The 20,415-nt window shown below is 46.0% G+C and overlaps 1 protein-coding gene and 1 non-coding gene across 2 annotated transcripts in view; one reads left to right on the top strand and one right to left on the bottom strand.

The window, feature by feature from the left end:
• The window catches only part of LOC124777665 (leucine-rich repeat-containing protein 15), an 83,672-nt gene that overhangs the window by 54,959 nt on the left and 8,298 nt on the right, over positions 1-20,415 (top strand). Inside the window, exon 6 of the mRNA XM_047253149.1 lies at positions 10,585-10,873. Coding sequence (XP_047109105.1) covers positions 10,585-10,873 — 289 coding nt within the window. The remainder of the gene's footprint in view (positions 1-10,584; positions 10,874-20,415) is intronic.
• Positions 11,084-11,158, bottom strand: Trnas-cga. Its single transcript has one exon. It is a non-coding gene; the product is annotated as a tRNA-Ser (tRNA).

Below are 20,415 nucleotides of genomic sequence, written 5' to 3'. Positions count from 1 at the left end.
CCTTAACCTCGCTGGAAATTTCAAAACAGCCCGCATTCAGCAGTAGAATGAAAAATTATTTCCTGAAATATTGTTCTTCACGTTGCAACAACATCCTAGTGTTACATTCTAGTGCTACATATTGCTGTTTTACAATGATGCTAAAGTCAAAATTGCCTAATAGCATATTAACTTGAGCAAAATTAATAGTTGTAAACGGAAAATTGCTGAAATCGCTTGTGTTAGTTACTGACCCCTTGTAACACTTTGTTGCCGGACGTTGAAAACGAGAGGGACATACAAGCGACAACCGGTGCACCAGACTTTCCCAGAAAGCAGACAGATATGGATGGCTTAACTGGAGCGTAAATTGAGGGCAGACAGGTGAGAAAGGAAAGGGAAGAAATTGTTGTTGTTAGCTGCATCGAACTTTATACGGAAGCAGTGGCGACAAGTGAAAACGAGTGCCGGATCGGGATTCGAGCCCAGGATCTCCCGCAGTTGCGTCACCCGGGCACAGTGTTTATTACAATTGGGCGGAACATCGCAGTACGCCTCTCGACCGACCGACATACCTACCCATCGCCACTTATGCACAGTCCTCGACCAAGTCCTCATGCTCGCTACTTTGAGATTCCCACAGGAGGTAGAAAGTAAATGTGCATCCGCACTGAGAGTAGTGGATCCATTGCCCATCGAGGCGAATCAATTACATGAACGTGTGATGTCGGTTCTTTCGGAGCCGGCCGCTGTGGCCGAGCGGTTCTAGGCGCTTCAGTCCGGAGCCGCGCGACTGCTACGGTCGCAGGTTCGAATCCTGCCTCGGGCATGGATGTATGTGATGCCCTTAGGTTAGTCAGGTTTAAGTAGTTCTAAGTTCTAGGGAATTGATGACCTCGTTTCGGAATCTGATTTCCTTATCAACACCTGATATAATTCGACTACATTCAATTATCCTTGTTTCGATGTATTCATGTTCGTCTTATATCCTCCATTCAAGACACTGTCAATTCCGTTCAACTGATTTTTCAAGTCCTTTGTGTCTCTGACATAATTAGAGTGTTACCGACAAACGTCAAAGTTTTTATTTCTTCTCCTTGAACTTTACTTCCTGCTCCAAATATTTCTTTGGTTTCCTTTACTGCTTGTTCAACGTACGTACTGAATAACATCGTGGATATGCTACAACCCTGTCTCACTCCCTTTTCAACTACCGCCTCCCTTTCACGCCCCTCAATTCTTATAAATGTCGCCTGGTTTCTGTACAAGTTGTAAAATATCCTTTCGCCCCCTGTGGGTAATGGCGGTGAGTTGAATGATACGATACAATCATGTATTCAAGAAGAAGGTGAAACGAAAATTTAGCATCTATTTCTAGAAAGAGGATGTAGTATAACTGAATTCAAAAGGGATACAGGGAATGACAAATCAGACGCCCCAACCTAGGCGCCTAAATATAGCAAACTGAAGAAACTGAGATGCAAAGTAATTTGCAAATAAAACGAATTAATTAAAGGATTAAACGTGGAACACATATGTTTATTTTCATATCATTAACACAAATATAAAACTCAGGGCTGATTTGATTGGGAATAGATAAGAGTCAGTAACTGGGCAAGTAGAGAGAGATTTCACTATGTCATCTCACCACTCGACAAAGTCAGTTTTCCATAGAAACGTGTCTGACATATGCGATGTTAGGGCAACACGTCTCTCATGACTAAGAGCTGGCGGCTTGCACCTTCTGTGTTATGTGGCTTTCCGTCTTATCTCGTCGCTTCTTCCACGCTGGATCACCACCCGCCTCAATCCCGCAGACAGCGCGTGGCTGTCGTCAAATGGCTCTGAGCACTATGCGACTTAACTTCTGAGCTCATCAGTCGCCTAGAACTTAGAACGAATTAAACCTAACTAACCTAAGGACATCACACACATCCATGCCGGAGGCAGGATTCGAACCTGCGACCGTAGCGGTCACGCGGTTCCAGACTGAAGCGCCTTTAACCGTACGGCCACACCGGCCGGCGGCTGTCGTCCGACGCTGTGCTATTATGCTCGCATTGCTGCCGACTGTGTTCTGCAGTAAGTGCTTGGTGTTTGCGTAATGTATGGAGGCTGGGGTCAGACAAGGAAAGTGCAGTCACATGATTAAAGATCCGAGCACCAGACCACAAACGTTCGTCCACAGAACCTGGAGCGAAATTGAATGTCACAAAGAGACGATAAACATCAGGATGAAAGTAGGGACCTGACTCAAATCTGAAGACTGAGTTGACAATTGGATGACATAATTACAGAAGGCAAACTCACTGTATCTATTGATTCCTCTAAATCCGCATTGCTGACTTACTGACTGCTTCCTCCTCACATTGCTCAATGACTAATTGACCTATTGTTTCTCTCACTGTCTGTCCGACTGGCTGAACCTCTCTTAATCTCCTGTAGCTGCTCCTGCCTCACAGTTCCGTTCCTCGTCTCTTCCTCGTCTCCCTCATTTCCTCCCTCAAAGTGACAAATTTTCTGCTGCAGTGCTTTGTTATTGGTGGCTCAGTTTGGAACCCCATCCAATGACCAACCACCTATGCGTGCCAATATTCGTACAGGTTGAAAATTTCCGATCTTGTGATGGCTGACTTATAACTCAGGGACATCCGTCTCATCCTCACGTGTTTCATGCTGTGGCAATTCCCAATGCAGTTACCTCACCGTAATGTTTGTACTGTTTGTGTTCGTTCCTGAGTAGTCAAGAAAGCAACCGCACAAAAACAAACTCACTCACTTGTAACGGGAGTACCTGTGCTTTGTTTAGGTATCTCCAGGTGCTTGTGATTTGGTGGCATCCTTCTTGCTTCCTTTTCAGACTTCACACAGGGGAACCCTTCCTGAACGAGGCAAACATTTCAGTTAAGTTATATGACTACGTGGTGCCTGTTTTTTTCGGACGTATCCGAAAGAACAAAAAAAATGTTTCAAATGGCTCTGAGCACTATGGGACCTAACATCTGAGGCCATCAGTCCCCTAAAACTTAGAACTACTTAAACCTAACTAACCCAAGGACATCACACAAATCCATGCCCGAGACAGGATTCGAACCTGCGACCGTAGCGGTCGCGCGGTTGCAGACTGAAGCGCCTAGAACCGTTCGGCCACACTGGCCGGCTTAGGTAGGCATTTTTGAAGGTACCTACCCGGAGTGTAGCCACGTATGGAAGTGAAACATGGACGATAAACAGTTTAGATAGGGAGCAGAAGCTTTCGAAATGTGGTACTACGGAATAATGCTGAGCGTTAGGTGGGTCGATCACGTAACTAATGAGGAAATATTGTATAGAAGGGGGAGACAAGAAATTCGTGGCACAACTTGACCAAAAAAAGCCATCGGTTGACAGACCACGTTCTGAGACATCAAGGGATACCAGTTTCGCGATGGAGGGAAGTGTGATGGGATAAAAATCGTAGAAGGAGACCAAGAGATGAATACAGTAAGCAGATTCATAAAGGTGTAGGTTGTAACATTTTTTCGGAGATGAAGAGGCCTGCAAAGGATAGATTAGCATGGAGAACTGGATCACACCAGTCTTCGGACTGAAGACCACAACAATAAGAACAACAACAACAACAACAATAACAACAACAACCCACACCTGCTCAAACACCTGGGACACTACAGTTTGTTCTATTTCTGCCATAGACTTGAATTCTAACATTCCATCGTATCTCCCATCGTTGAAACTTCTGACCAGGTGTCTCCACTTCTCACCTTCTCTCATTTACAAACACTGTACATAGTTTCCCAGAGAAATTTTAATCGCTCTCCACTCATATAGCGAGAAATAAGACCTTAACTGTATCCATTTGTGAACTGTAACATATCCCACTCGTCCCTTCCCAGAAAAGGCTACCCCCTTCTTTCTGTCTAACTAGAATCCTTCACATCCTCCGTCACCCACATTTCACCTCTTAGAAACTACTCCTACATCTCACATCATTTTCATGTACCATTGCTTTCAATTTGTCCCAACCAAATACATAACCTACTTGGTCCTCTTGTAGCAGAACGTCATGGTTGATCACTGGAACAGCGAAAAGTTCCAAGCGACTGGAAAAAGAAGCGGGACGTTATCGTTTTCGAGAAGGGAAGCTACCATCAGATCAATGCCTTGTACAGCCCTTCACTCATATAAGATTTTAACGCCCCAACACCGCTAATCTTAGTCGCGAACTTTTTCAGTACTCTGTGCCTCGCCTTACCACACGGGAGCTGTGAAATCTGGCCAGGATAATCTGGATGGCCGAAAGCGACAGTTAATTATTCCCCAAACGGATGCACTACGGTAAACGGTATTTCGCAACCACACTGTCTTCAGCGACGTTCTCAAAACAACACTTGAGTAAAGCACAGCCTACAAGAGCGCCGCAAATCACGTGCACTGCGTTCTCAGACGTGGTATGACGCAACCAACATTCGCTTGGCTCTTCGTTTGCGTCTAAACTCTTCAGTTTATCACCAGCAAAATACACTTACAGCGCGTGTTCAAAGTCGCTTCCTACGCGAACGTAACTCACACATTTCTCGCTCGGGATGAGCGTTAACAAAGGTAATTCGATCATTTCGAGACAAAATCACTTCCACTTGTCTGTCCGGGTAGAGCGATCCACCGCTTCTCCTCTAACAATGGTCGTCCCTCTCCTCACCTATGAGCGCTGAGCGTGAAGTCAGCCACATTCATTTACTGGATATCAAATAGACTTGCAGCTCTGATCTTCATTATCATGGTGTATAGAGCAGAACACGAAACCGAATTTTAATAAAGGTGGCCATTCCCCCACCATCCACCGGAATGCGACACCTCACGGACTCAAGCGTCCGAAGCCAAGTGAAGGGATGTCCTCCCTCTAAAAACACATCTTAACTTGTTGCTTTACACTCAGGTGACAACAGTCATGGGATACCCCTTAACATCGTGTCGGACCTCCTTTCGCGAGGCGTAATGGAGCGTGTACTCAACAAGTCGTCGGAAGTCCGCTGCAGAAATACTGAGCAATCCTGCATCTGCAGCCGTCCATAATTGCGAATGTGTTGCCGGTGCAGGATTTTTTGTCCACGAACTGACCTCTCCATTACGTCGCATAAATGTTGGATGGGGTTAAAGTCGAGCGATCTGCTTGGGCAAATCATTCGCTCGAGTTGTCCAGAATGTTCTTCAAACTAATCGTGAACAATTGTAACCCGGTGACATGAAGCATTGTTGTCCATAAAAATTTCATCGCTGTTTGGGAAGTGATAGCCGAACATAACCACTTCCAGTCAATGGTTGGTTCAATTTAACAAGAAGACACAGTTCATCCCATGTAAACACAGCCCACACCGTTATGGAACCACTATCATCTTACACAGCGTCTTGTTGACAAGTAGGGTCCATAGCATCGTAGGGTCTGCGCCACATTCGAACCCTATCATCAGCTCTGACCAACTGATATCGGGTCCTGTCTGACGAGGCAACGGTTTTCCTGTCGTCTAAGGTTCAACCGATGTGGTCACGAGCCCAGGGGACATGCTGCAGCCGATTTCGTCCAGGTAGCAAAGGCATTCGCGTCGGTCTTCTGCTGCTATAGCCCATTAACGTATTTCCCCGCGCTATCCTAACGGATGCGTTCGCTGTACGTGCCACATTGATTTTTGCAGTTATGTCAGGCAGTTTTGCTTGTCTGTTGGCACTGAAAACTCTACACATACGCCGCTGCTCTCGGCCGTTAAGTGTAGGCCGGTCACTGCGTTGTCCATTGTGAGAGATAACGCATGAAATTTGGTATTCTCGAAACATTCTTCACGCTGTGGATCTTGGAATATTGAATTCGCTAACGATTTCCGAAATGGAATGTTCCATGCGTGTAGCTCCAACTACCACTCCGCGTTCATAGCCTGTTAGTTCCCGTCGTGCGGCCATAATCACGTCGGAAACCTTTTCACATGCATCACCTGAGTACAAACGACAGCGTCGCTTTTTTTTATTTTACTTTGTTGTCATTTTGAAACCTCATACAAGGTAGGCCGGCAGCGGCAAAACTACGCCGCTATTCGGCCACAGATAATACGTTCAGTACAAGTGGAGACATCGAAAAACGAAACAACACGGTGGATAGACAACAGTAGACACACAAATTTAAAATACATGAAGTCGTTTGCAGGTGCAACGTCCAAATAAAAACGTTCAGCACTCGGACACTAACAGAGACGACAGAAACGACACACGTGAACGAAGGAGCACAAACGACAAAACACTGAATCAGTAACACGATGGCACACACAAACACTGGCGACGATCTCCGCGCGTGAATGTTCACTGTACGTGTACGAGTCCGGGAACCTGCCAAAAGGGGAAAAGGTGGGGGAGGAGGGAGAGGGGAGGGTGTAGATGCCAGTGGCAGAGGAGATGGGTGGGGGAGGAAAGAAGGTAGGGAGTAGGGGAAGCCTGGGGAGCAGGGAGGGAGGAAGAGAGAAGGGAGAGAGGGTGCCCTTGGAAAAAAACACAGAGGGTGGAAGGGGAGGATCAAAGTTGGTAGGAGGCGTAGATGGAGGGGTGAGGGCATCATCAGGGAGGGGGAGTTGGTGGAAGCCACCTTGGGCGAGGGTATGGAGAGTGGAGAGATGGAGTGCAGGTGGGACGTGGGAATAGAGGAGTGGCAACGGATGGGGGTGGGAGAGGATGGGAGAGACAAGCAGGTGAGGGGGATCAAGTTTACAGGAGCTATAGAGGATCTGTATCCATTCGAGGAAAAGGAGGAGGTGCGAGAACGGAATGAGGTCATACATGATCTGCATGGGGGAGGGGAGACAGATGTGAATGGCGAGGCGAAGGGCATGGTGTTCTAGGATTTGAAGGGATTTGTAAAAGGTAGGAGGAGTGGAGATCCAGGCAGGGTGGGCGTAGGAGAGGATAGGGCGGGGGAGGGATTTATAGGTGTGGAGAGTGGTGGAGGGGTCCAGACCCCATGTGCGGCCAGAAAGGAGCTTGAGGAGACGGAGTCGGGAGCGTGCCTTGGCTTGGAAGACAGTGTCGCCAATGCACTGCACTTTTATACCTTGTGTACGCGTCACTACCGCCATCTGTACATGAGCGTTTTGTTATCGTAAGACTTTTGTCACCTCAGCTAGACCTCCTTCTGTATCTCTGCGCACCTGTCTGGCAGCTACGAGCCCCTCGGCCACCAGCCCCACGCGAGCTTGCAACATTAGGAGCTGGGCTGTCGGCACGCCAGTACGTCACCCTTACTCTGATACGCCCACAGAATTAAACTGAGTGGTTCTCTTATACCTACAGTGATCTTCAAGCTGATTTCACCGTTTTACTTCTCATAATTTGCTGCTTTACTGACAAGGGGAGGCCGCCAATTGTGAAATTCAGATTCGATTCATACTTCGCATAATAAAAGCTCATGGCCAGAGGTGTAATGTGGCAAAGCACCAAGATGCACTTCTCAGCCGTTGTCGAGAAAATCGACAGTTAAAAGAAACCGTTGCGGTGAAATACTCTCTACGATTAATAATTTTATACAGTGTCGTGGCGCAGCGGTAAACGCTCGGGGTTGTAATCCGAGGGTCGCCAGATCGAATCCCGCGCCATGCAACTTTTTTTTATTATCTGTTTTTGTAATTCCCGGCAATCAGTTGCATCACATATGCATATAATAAGTTGTTGAAAGTCGTTCGTCGTGGAAAAATAATACTTGAAATAAAACACAATATCACAAATTATATTCAAGTGGATACAATTTATTGAAAAGTTCGGTATACACTCGCAAGTAATTAACAATTAGTGACCAGAAGTAGCTGGAGTATCGCACGAACCAGAGTGATAGTTATCATAGAAACATGGAAAGCAGAAAACAGCACGACATCGAGCACATCTGATAAACGATGCGTTTTTACAAGAACAATTGTTGTTTAAATTATCTGTTGAGAAACACACCTGATTGACATTCTGAAAAATTGTTCTATCGTTCGTCAGGTTTGATGCATACCACGCGTACCGTACCATATCGGCAAAAATCGGAGAAGACAATTGGTGGTGGACGATGGATTGGATTTTTATACAGTCGTCTCTGGAGTTGATGTCACGGTTTCGCTCCATTAAAAGAGCACAATTTTGAAGGCGCTTGATCAAATTTTTTACCTGTCGGTAAAAATACACGTCACACGGTTGGACGAGAGGAGTGCACTTTGGAGGAATGACTTTCATAGCGCACGTTGGTAACTTCTTATCGTCCTGGAACATCTCATCGTATAACGGCGGGTTCGTTTGCCCACCCCAAGAGTCGATCAGAAGGAGAAATTCTTTCTTTTGTACGTATGGTTGCAAAGCATTACGCAAGAAGTCCATGAACAAACCCGTTGTTAGTTTACCGGATTTGGAGGATGTAATAACAACGTTGGTATACTTCTTGGCGTACTCGTCGACTGTCTTCTGTAGTCTGGAGGCATACGAAAACAAGAGGCAAGACTGGTCCAGACATCGTGATTGAATATTTTGCCGTGTACGAATGCGTCACCTTGTTCATGTCGTGTCGGGTTACCAAGACAGCCTTTGACCCTTTTTCGGCGAGAGTTCTGTTGAACGTGGACTGGTACTGGCACCCTGACAAATAAAATATAAAAATATCGTTTATATAAGAAATATACGAAATCTGTGTTTATCATATATCAGATTATCATATTCTATCATCATGTCATATGACATTTGTGAACAGCTCTTTAGATACCTGTTTGATCAGTATTAATTATGAAATATTTGTCGAAGTTAGTTATCAACGTTCGTGTCTGGATCCGAAATGTGTCCGCTGCGGCCAAAATTTAGTCTTGGGTAGCCGTCTCTTTCCGGGAAACAAATTTTGTGATTTTCCGTTGCCGAATCCCATGCTTCTTTTTAAATTCGGTGACCCATGTTTTTGAAGCTTTGAAGTTGAAATCTGGGAACTGACTTTCAGTGCCCAAGGCCCACTGCTGCAGGTTTCTGGTAGTAACTCGCTGGAAGTTTTGTTGAGCTTCTACGAAACGATCATGCACCCATGAATCGATGGTACAATATTTATCAAATCTGCTACCGCCACGTTTGATTTGCTCTTCCCACCTGGATAAATAGCCCATATTTGTCAAACGAGAGCACCCCTTTTTTGAAGAGTTTTGAGACTCCAGCCTGGATGTTCTTTGGCCAGATTGAAAGCTCTAATTTTGTAATCCAGAGAAATATAATCCTACCCTTTTTTTTCTTCTCGTCCAACTCGTATTCGTCTGATGATTCGTTCGCAATGGGACTCGTTTCAACGTCTTCGTAGGCATTATTATCGTCGATTTCATTAATGTCTATCAGTCCCTCATCATGAACGAGGGTTTTTTTCGGCGAGCATTTGCATCGTATTCTGGAACATTTCTTCCCCAATTACCATGGCTTCTTCGTTGATTGATGATGACGGTTCTGCTGTGATGCGAATACTCTTACGAAGGAGGCTTCAAAATACACCAACGCATCTTTCAATTGTTGTTTCGCCACTTCACTGTGTATAGAATCTTCTTCGATCACATCACTTTCATGCGAAGGGCCCGGATCGCTCTCCAATTGTACCGCCTCCATTTTTCCGTTTGTTTAACAGGTTGTACCAAAGCTCTCGCGTACGCACTGATTTTCGACGATGTTGTAAGTTGCGCTAGGGACCGCATCTACCTACTTTCGAAGTTAGCGGGCAACTACGCTGTTATGCGGCGGCTCGTTTCGGCCCATTCAACATCTGTCCTTCAAGTGTAACGAGCGAGTAACGAAGTTTATATTCCATACCTGCCACAGCAAATTTGTGTTCGTGGGGTCTCTATTCTAATTCGAACGTTTGACTTACACTATACGTATTCGTTTCGGAATATCGTTTCTACGTCTTCCGTTAACTATACGTGGTAAACATTATGAAGACAATTAATAACATTTGGAAATACAACTTTGTTTGCGGAAAACATAATGATGTTCGAAGTCGCCAGTTTTTCCACGACAAACGACTTTCAACAACTTATTGTATGCATAATTGTTGCAACTCATTGCCGGGAATTTTATATATATATATATATATGTATATATATATATATATATATATGTGTGTGTGTGTGTGTGTGTGTGTGTGTGTGTGTGTGTATACATTTGAATTACAAAAAACAAATACTAAAAAAAAAAGGTTGCATGGCGCGAGATTCGATCAGGCAACCTTCGGATTACGAACCCGAGCGCTTACCGCTGCGCCACGACGCTGTAGAAAATTATTAATCGTAGAGAGTATTTCACCGCAACGGTTTCTTTTAACTGTCGATTTTCTCGACAACGGCTGAGAAGTGCTTCTCGGTGCTTTGCCACATTACACCTCTGGCCATGAGCTTTTATTATGCGCACTATGAATCGAATCTGAATTTCACAATTGGTGGCCTCCCCTTGTGAGATGGAATGACTCGATACATAAAATCTTCCTTTTATGCAGATTTTTGTGGCAATACACTGCCACGTCTCATGCGTTTCCCATTTCTAGTCTTTAGTTGGTAGTGGGGGAGTAAGAGCGCCCCTGTGTGGCAGGTGCGCGTCGCCCGAGGCGGTGGCGGGCCAGCAGTGGTGGCTGGCGTGCGTGGAGAAGTGGTACCCGCCGGCTCAGAGCCAGGCCACCAACACGATGAGCCGCAACGGCGCGGCGGCGCTCGGGCTCGTGGCCGTCATCGTGACCGCCGTGGCGCTCTTCTGCTTCCTGCGGCAGCGCCTGCACGAGAAGAAGGAGGAGCGCGCAAGGGAAGTGGACCGCATGGCGCGCGCCGCCGACGAGGTGCAGGACCGCCTGCGCAGGCAGCACTCCGAGGCGCTGCTGCACCAGGTGCGTACGGCGCCACAGTCTGCTCTACACCAGACGCTTTCTTGACAAAGTCGCAATCTTCGTAATATGTACCAAATCGTCCATTACTAACTATACTGGGCAAAAGAATTAGGGGAACACGACTTTCGGGGTCTGCCGTCCTCCATTCAGCAGGACTGGGTATGTTATCAAATTATACCTTTATCGAACTTCCTGGCAGATTAAACCTGTATGCCGGACCGAGACTCGAACTCGGGACCTTTGCCTTTCGCGGGCAAGTGCTCTACCAACTGAGCTACCCACGCACGACTCACGCCCCCTCCTCACTAGCTTTAATTCCGCCAGTACCTCGTCTTCTACCTTCCAAACTTCGCAGAAGCTCTCCTGCTAAAGGCAAAGGTCCCGAGTTCGAGTCTCGGTCGGACACACAGTTTTAAGCTGCCAGGAAGTTTCATATCGGCGCACACTCCGCTGTAGAGTGAAAATTTAATTCTAGAAATAACCCCCAGGGTGTGGCTAAGCCATGTCTCCGCAAAAATTACTCCAAATAATGCTGCCTCCAATCCAGGAGTGCTACACTACTCGCCTTTAAAATTGCTACACTAAGAAGAAATGCGGATGATAAACGGGTATTCTTTGGACAAATATATTATACTAGAACTGACATGTGATTGCATTTTCACCGAATTTGGGTGCATAGATCCTGAGAAATCAGTACCCAGAACAACCACCTCAGGCCGTAATAACAGCCTTGATACGCCTGGCCATTGAGTCAAACACAGCTTGGATGGCGTCTACAGGTACAGCTGCCCATGCAGCTTCAACACGACACCACAGTTCATCAAGAGTAGTGACTGGCGTATTGTGACGAGCCAGTTGCTCGGCCACCATTGACCAGACTTTTTCAATTGGTGAGAGATCTGGAGAATGTGCTGGCCAGGGCAGCAGTCGAACATTTTCTGTATCCAGAAAGGCCCGTACAGGACCTGCAACATGCGGTCGTGCATTTTCCTACTGAAATGTAGGGTTTCGCAAGCATCTAATGAAGGGTAGAGCCACGGGTAGTAACACATCTGAAATGTAACGTCCACTGTTCAAAGTGCCGTCAATGCGAACAAGAGGTCATCGAGACGTACCCCATACCATCACACCGGGTGATACGCCAGTATGGCGATGACGAATAGACGCTTCCAATGTGCGTTCACCGCGGTGTCGCCAAACACGGATGCGACCATCATGATGCTGTAAACAGAACTTGGATTCATCCGAAAAAATGGCGTTTTGCCATTCGCGCACCCAGGTTAGTCGTTCAGTACACCATCGCAGGCGCTCCTGTCTGTGACGCAGCGTCAAGGGTAACCGCAGCCATGGTCTCCGAGCTGATAGTCCATGCTGCTTCAAACGTCGTTGAACTGTTCGTGCAGATGGTTGTTGTCTTGCAAACGTCCCCATCTGCTGGCTCAGGGATCGAGACGTGCTGCACGATCCGTTACAACCATGCGGATAAGATGCCTGTCATCTCGACTGCTAGTGATACGAGACCGTTGGGATCCAGCACGACGTTCCGTATTACCCTCCTGAACCCATCGATTCCATATTCTGCTAACAGTCATTGGATCTCGACCAACGCGAGCAGCAATGTCGCGATACGATAAACCACAATCGCGGCAGGCTACAATCCGACCTTTATCAAGTCGGAAACGTGATGGTACGCATTTCTCCTCCTTACACGAGGCATCACAACAACGTCTCACCAGGCAACGCCGGCCAACTGCTGTTTGTGTATGAGAAATTGGTTGGAAACTTTCCTCATGTCAGCACGTTGTAGGTATCGCCACCGGCGCCAACCTTGTGTGAATGGTCTGAAAAGCTAATCATTTGCATATCAAGGCATCTTCTTCCTGTCGGTTAAATTTCACGTCTGTAGCACGTCATCTTCGTGGTGTAGCTATTTTAATAACCAGTAGTGTTGTTACGCAAGGTTCGCAGGAGAGCTCTGTGAAGTTTGGAATGGCTGAATTTAAGTTGTGAGGAGGGGGCGTGAGTCGTGCTTTGGTAGCTCAGTTGGTAGAGCACTTGGCCGCGAAAGGCAAAGGTCCTGAGTTCGAGTCTCGGTCCGGCACACAGTTTTAATCTGCCAGGAAGTTTCATATCAACGCACAATCCGCTGTAGAGTGAAAATTTCATTCTATACCTTCACCTTTCACAAATTAAGTACACTGTAAAGCGTCATTACATCCTTGATTGTTTACGTAAAAAGATCTGAAATGTCCGACAGGCGTAGAAAATAAAGTGGAAACAATCATTCATTCAGCAACTATTCTTTAAAATGGTTCAATAGTCGTATAATAATGAAGTCAGAAGGTAAAATACGCAAAGCTGAGTAATTGACAAATACTGACTGAAAAATTGTCGAAAACAAAGTGGAAACAATAATTCATCCCGAAAGTATCCTTTGAGATGGTTTTAACACTCTTATAATTGTGAAGTCAGCAAAGCTGAGTAACTGGGAAATGTTCACTGGAAATATTTGAACCTTTTTTGAGATGGAAATATGTAAAGCTCACGCTACGCGATGTGAATCCAGAGTAACCGGTCGATCAAACAACACAACTTTGAGGTTAGATTAGATTAGATTAGATTATTACTTGTTGCATAGATCATGAATACGACACTTCATAATGATGTGGAAAGTGTCAGGTTAATAAAAGGTGTCTATACAAGATATTACATTACACAAAATATTACATGACAATATTTTTAATTTATTTTTTTTGTTGGGGTTGGGGAAATTACTCACTTACTATATCCAAAAATTCATCTAATGAGTAGAAGGAGTTGCCATTAAGAAATTCTTTTAATTTCCTTTTAAATGCTATATGGCTATCTGTCAAACTTTTGATGCTATTAGGTAAGTGACCAAAGTATCTGTTGGTTGGTTGGTTGGTTGGTTTGGGGAAGGAGACCAGACAGCGTGGTCATCGGTCTCATCAGATTAGGGAAGGATTGGGAAGGAAGTCGGCCGTGCCCTTTCAGAGGAACCATCCCGGCATTTGCCTGGAGTGATTTAGGGAAATCACGGAAAACCTAAATCAGGATGGCCGGACGCGGGATTAAGTATCTGTTCTCAATAAAATTTACGTACGCTATCTGTCACTGTGACAAAATGAATTTGTATTAAATTTTGGCCCTGAATGTTGCGGATCGTTGTTAGTTTAGAAAAAAATTGCTGTACCAGAACTATTATCGTAATAACACTACAAATGACCACCGAATAAACGCATCTGCCTTTGTCTATTAAATTTGTTTGATATCGTAGTGAAGCACTTTCATGAAATATTTCACTCGCATTAAACCTCTAAACTTTTACTGATATTATTTTTGTAAATGCACTCTAATAATGACTGTGCCTGATTCTGAATATGAACAACAATGATGATGAAATTGATGGCTTACCTGTGCGCAGTGGAGCGCTCGTCTGCTCTGCAACCTTGTGTTTTACAAAATAATAATCTGACTGTCAGATTCAGTTTCACTCATCGTACTCGCCATGTGCAATGCTAGAAGAGATTTCATCAATACTCAAAAATGTTATTTGGGGCAGAACTGGTGACGTGCAGAGCGAGTGTGCCGTAAAATAAAACCATGAATTTAAATGAGAAATCGGGAACTACCCTCACGACAAGAAAATAACTGAATCGACACTTTTAAAGTTTTAACTGAGCTTCATTAAGTCATAGTAACAATACAACTTTCCACATTTCTCACGCATGAACTAATTAGTAAAACGTCTCTTTAGCATTTATCACTGCAGAAAAGACAGTATCATATAACTTCATTACAAAAAACCTTAGAGAAAATCTAAACCATAAGCATTGTTATAACAATCAGCCTACTAAGTAATTGAAAAAAAAAAAAAACAACCATCCACGTTACCTTTAAATGTTACCTTTTGTCATTCATACAATATTATAGCCCTTTTGCTTAATATCTCTCTTTAAACGCCACATTGCAAAAATTACTCCAAATAATGCTGCCTCCAATCCAGGGCAGTCCAGCTTCCGCCCATTTCAAACGAAGTACATTACTAGCACGCTCTGATTCCCTCTGACAAAGTAAAGCTAACCTCTCTGACCAACATCTCTGCTCTCGAACATGCAGTAGTTCAAAGTGTATAGTTATAAAGGTAATGTTAAATCGAAGGCTTGAGAACATTTATCAAATTTAGAAATTATGTTCGTGGTCCATGACATACTCCAAATTACCATAGCAAATAGGACAGCCACCTTTCAACACCGTCACCCTGGCTGCTTTTCATTGGACTTTGAGGCCGTCTATCATTGCCTGACACCTACGCGGCATGCACCATGTCTACAGAGGCCATCCTCCATGTCCGTTCCCACTGTTCATTGGGAGCCCATGGCAGTCCTTGGAGAGTCTGTGGTGAAACAGGACGTCCACGAACACGTCTGTCAAGCATGCTCGACTGTATAATATTTTGCCTCGAGATATGTAATATTATTCCAATTTGCTTGTGTATTTTATTCGATATGAGATCGTGATTTACGGTGGGTGATCGGGTAGGAGATCTTTCCTTCGGTTGACACTGGGTAGCTCCAAGTACTGACATTTTCTGTAGTGTTGCATTCCTGGGAATTAATTTCAGCTGGACGCTGACAGCAGGGAGCAGTGACCGTTTTGTATTCCCGTGAAAGCGGCAATCGGCAGAATGGAGTATAGAAAAGACCCCGCGTCACGTTCGACCGCGAGGGATCAGAGCTGAGGTGAAGGCTTTACAGTGCTGCTGGGGCCTCCCGTGGGGAGGTGGGTTATCCGATGCAAGACGTTCTCCAGGCGTTAGAAAAAAATCTGTGAAATGGTCAGGTGCTGGATGCCGGCAGTGGAGAGAGCGATAGCATCTTACGAGAGAAGGCGGCATCCTTTTAGTACGAAGGAATGTGCGGGATCACGAATGGCGGACGCGAGTTGACACTTCACAGATCTCATGGGAGACGGCAAGCCACGATTCCCGCCAAAAAGCAGAGAAGTGAATTTGATTAGCGGAGTCGTTAGTCGTAGGAGGAGTTTTACAATGTTAACACTTTTCTAGAACATTGTAAAACTCCTCCTAAGACTAACGACTCCGCTAAGGAGTACGAACTGGAGGCGATTGGCTGTCAGCTCGCAACCCGTGCAGGGGGGAGACGCTGCTTTTGCAACAGGCATGGCGATTCGTTGCAGGAAGTGCATGGGCCTTGCAGAAAGCAGTGTACAGCATGAAAGAGGACTCTCCAGTACTTGTTGTTGATCGAGGACAAAAAAATTCAAAAGTTTGTGAAATCTTATGGAACTGCTAAGGTCATCAGTCCCTAAGCTTACGCACTACTTAACCTATTCTAAGGACAATCACACACACCCATGTGCGAGGGAGGACTCGAACCTCCGCCGGGACCAGCCGCACAGTCCATGACTGCAGCGCCTTAGACCGCTCGGCGATCAAGGACACTTTGCGCAGGAGTGAGATAGAGACTTCGACGACAAGAGCGTCAGTGAATTTTCGGAGTGTCGATTTCGTCACTAGCAATAAGTTAAGTCGTTTCTCTGTAAGTAGACTGACAATTCTTTGCTTCTCTGTGGATTCTGAGGCATACTGAAATGCTTCTGTACAAACGAATACTTCATTTGAGTTTCTGGTCGTTCCTCATGAGCAAACAGGAATCTTGATCGCGTACTGTGTTGTACTGTAGTAGTTTCAGCTCTAGGAATCTGTAGGAGGTATAATACAACCACCGTGTAGAAAAAATTTATAGAACCACGGCATACATCCTCTGCACAGCGACTAACGGCGCCGAGCAAATCGACACTGCAGTACAATTCTTCACACCACTGTGATCCGTGATACACTCCTGGAAATAGAAAAAAGAACACATTGACACCGGTGTGTCAGACCCACCATACTTGCTCCGGACACTGCGAGAGGGCTGTACAAGCAATGATCACACGCACGGCACAGCGGACACACCAGGAACCGCGGTGTTGGCCGTCGAATGGCGCTAGCTGCGCAGCATTTGTGCACCGCCGCCGTCAGTGTCAGCCAGTTTGCCGTGGCATACGGAGCTCCATCGCAGTCTTTAACATTGGTAGCATGCCGCGACAGCGTGGAAGTGAACCGTATGTGCAGTTGACGGACTTTGAGCGAGGGCGTATAGTGGGCATGCGGGAGGCCGGGTGGACGTACCGCCGAATTGCTCAACACGTGGGGCGTGAGGTCTCCACAGTACATCGATGTTGTCGCCAGTGGTCGGCGGAAGGTGCACGTGCCCGTCGACCTGGGACCGGACCGCGGCGACGCACGGATGCACGCCAAGACCGTAGGATCCTACGCAGTGCCGTAGGGGACCGCACCGCCACTTCCCAGCAAATTAGGGACACTGTTGCTCCTGGGGTATCGGCGAGGACCATTCGCAACCGTCTCCATGAAGCTGGGCTACGGTCCCGCACGCCGTTAGGCCGTCTTCCGCTCGCGCCCCAGCATCGTGCAGCCCGCCTCCAGTGGTGTCGCGACAGGCGTGAATGGAGGGACGAATGGAGACGTGTCGTCTTCAGCGATGAGAGTCGCTTCTGCCTTGGTGCCAATGATGGTCGTATGCGTGTTTGGCGCCGTGCAGGTGAGCGCCACAATCAGGACTGCATACGACCGAGGCACACAGGGCCAACACCCGGCATCATGGTGTGGGGAGCGATCTCCTACACTGGCCGTACACCACTGGTGATCGTCGAGGGGACACTGAATAGTGCACGGTACATCCAAACCGTCATCGAACCCATCGTTCTACCATTCCTAGACCGGCAAGGGAACTTGCTGTTCCAACAGGACAATGCACGTCCGCATGTATCCCGTGCCACCCAACGTGCTCTAGAAGGTGTAAGTCAACTACCCTGGCCAGCAAGATCTCCGGATCTGTCCCCCATTGAGCATGTTTGGGACTGGATGAAGCGTCGTCTCACGCGGTCTGCACGTCCAGCACGAACGCTGGTCCAACTGAGGCGCCAGGTGGAAATGGCATGGCAAGCCGTTCCACAGGACTACATCCAGCATCTCTACGATCGTCTCCATGGGAGAATAGCAGCCTGAATTGCTGCGAAAGGTGGATATACACTGTACTAGTGCCGACATTGTGCATGCTGTGTTGCCTGTGTCTATGTGCCTGTGGTTCTGTCAGTGTGATCATGTGATGTATCTGACCCCAGGAATGTGTCAATAAAGTTTCCCCTTCCTGGGACAATGAATTCACGGTGTTCTTATTTCAATTTCCAGGAGTGTATATACCCCACGGTTCGGCAGATAGGGAATAATTACAGTAAATATGTTGAATTCCATTTGTTTGTTATCTGAGCTCTTTACTGTCAGTGCCGGCCAGGATGGAGGTCTTTTGTTCCAGGGGGCTAACTGCTTAAGATCACGTTTAAATTTCTTTGGATGGTTTTGAACGGTCCCTAGCTGTTCCAGCCTGTACACGAGAGCTCCAAATGGGTACGATCACAATCGCTGGGGATGCAGTTCTACAGTGTCCTTAGAGAAGGTTTGAAACTGTGTAGGGTGTCACGAGTGTCAAAAGTTGTGAAGAACGTCTTCCTGTTGCTCATCGCACTGCGAACTTTCGTTTCGACACTGAGATGTGTGGGATTCAGCGCCACAGGGTAAGGAGTGGTTTCATTGACGCCCTTTATGCGACCCCTGAGAGTTTTTCGTGTCGATTCTGAAAGGCGATGTGTCTGGAATGTTTTCCCACTCGTAAGAAAACCACGTGATTTCAGCGCTGGGTGTCGCGGTTTTTACCTCCATCGCAGAGGCGGCAAAGAAGGGGTGAAATGTGAGTAAGAGGGGATACGAGATCCTTCTGATCGTATGACACATCCACAGTGGCTGTCGACAGAATGTAGAGAAATTTGTTGCCACTTTGACGTCATTAACCCACCTTACACGCCACACGATCTCCTGGCCTTCGTTGCATGCACCTTGGAGAAAAATTTCACATTTAAGCGTCGCAGTGGGTGAAACAGTGATTTTTTCGTCTGTTGCGTAGTGTAGTATCCGTGGTTGGTTCCTTATGATACAGTCACCAACTACACAGCAGGGAGCCGAGGATTGCCTTCCTGTTTAAGCGCCCGCTAATTAACGCAACTTATCCTGGTTGGGACAGCCACTGCTGTACCTAGGGGTCCCACAGCGCCACTGTTGCCGGCATTAGATTGCATACGCGGACCACAGTATTCCTCTGTCGGCCGGCTTCATAGAACACCGCCCAGTAGCTGGCCATTCGGGCTGCGAGTGTGCAAGTTCTAGTTCAAGTTCGCGAATTCAACATCGACTTTCACCGACTGCCATTTGTCAAAGCGCAGGGTTTGTCGATCGGAACCAAGACATGGATAGTGTAGCAGGTAAGGACTTTGCCTACGGTAGTGTTTCCTACTCAAACTGTACCTTCAAGAACTGTTATCGAGTGGTCCAGATTCTCATCAGGTCAGGGCAATCTTTCAGTTCCATCCGTGAAGAAGCGGTTCAGTTGTTATTCAGACCTTAACTTAGTGCGTTTTCTCTGTGTCAGTAATAAATTTCTGTTGTTCTTGGTTACCTGGGTACAACTTTCTTCTTGCGTGCATCACGCACACAGCGGGATACAAAACTGGGAAAGCATGGCGCATCCGCAAATGAAATCAAATACAAGACGCTAGCGCGACCAATCCTAAAATACTGTTCCAGCTTTTGAAGTGCTTATCCAGTAGGCATGACATCGAACTAAGAGATGTGTCGCTAGCATTGTACGAGGGCTATTCGGAAAGTAAGGAACGATCTTGTAACATTCTTGTAAAAATGAAAAAACTTTACGATTACGTTGAATGAATGTCTGAACTGTGGAATGGGTACTGAACTCAAATTATCGCGTAGCGTGTTGTAAGTGCAAGTGGTGTGCTTACTCTATGTTATTGTTAGTAAAAACTTTATAGGAATTGATTGGGCAATGCAACTCCCACTACCAATAAAGAAATACAGTCACTGCAAAATATATTCAGCCCCTTAGGCACTGAATCCTCTGGCCCTGTTTAAAACTGATAACTTTGGTTCCTGTTCACATAACAAATGAATTAAATTGTCTTACCTCTAAAGCAACAACGGTGGAACGCGATATATTCTGGTCTCTCACAGAAAATATAAATATGGTAGCTACAGGCTCAGCAGTGTGCAATAATACTTGTAACGCACATTAAATTCTTTTGCTGATAAACAGGAACATTTAAGAAAAACCAACTTCTTTAAAAATTATGACCTGGGCAGGGAGGCGGTAATGATTATGGTGAATTACTAACACTGCGTTTTTTAGTAAAAATTATATTGCAAGTTATGTTTGGCTTTTCATAAACATCTGACAATTGAAGTTACATTACTCACAATTGAGTCACAAACAATGAGATTTAAACAGCAAGTATTATTATCTAACCTCACTAATCCAACATAAATGAAAATCATCAAATTACAAATAGCTCTGTTAACAAATGTTAAA

Source organism: Schistocerca piceifrons, chromosome 1 (assembly GCF_021461385.2).
Source record: "Schistocerca piceifrons isolate TAMUIC-IGC-003096 chromosome 1, iqSchPice1.1, whole genome shotgun sequence".
In the NCBI taxonomy this organism is placed as follows: Eukaryota; Metazoa; Arthropoda; class Insecta; order Orthoptera; family Acrididae; genus Schistocerca; species Schistocerca piceifrons.
This window is presented reverse-complemented; position numbering and strand designations above follow the sequence as displayed.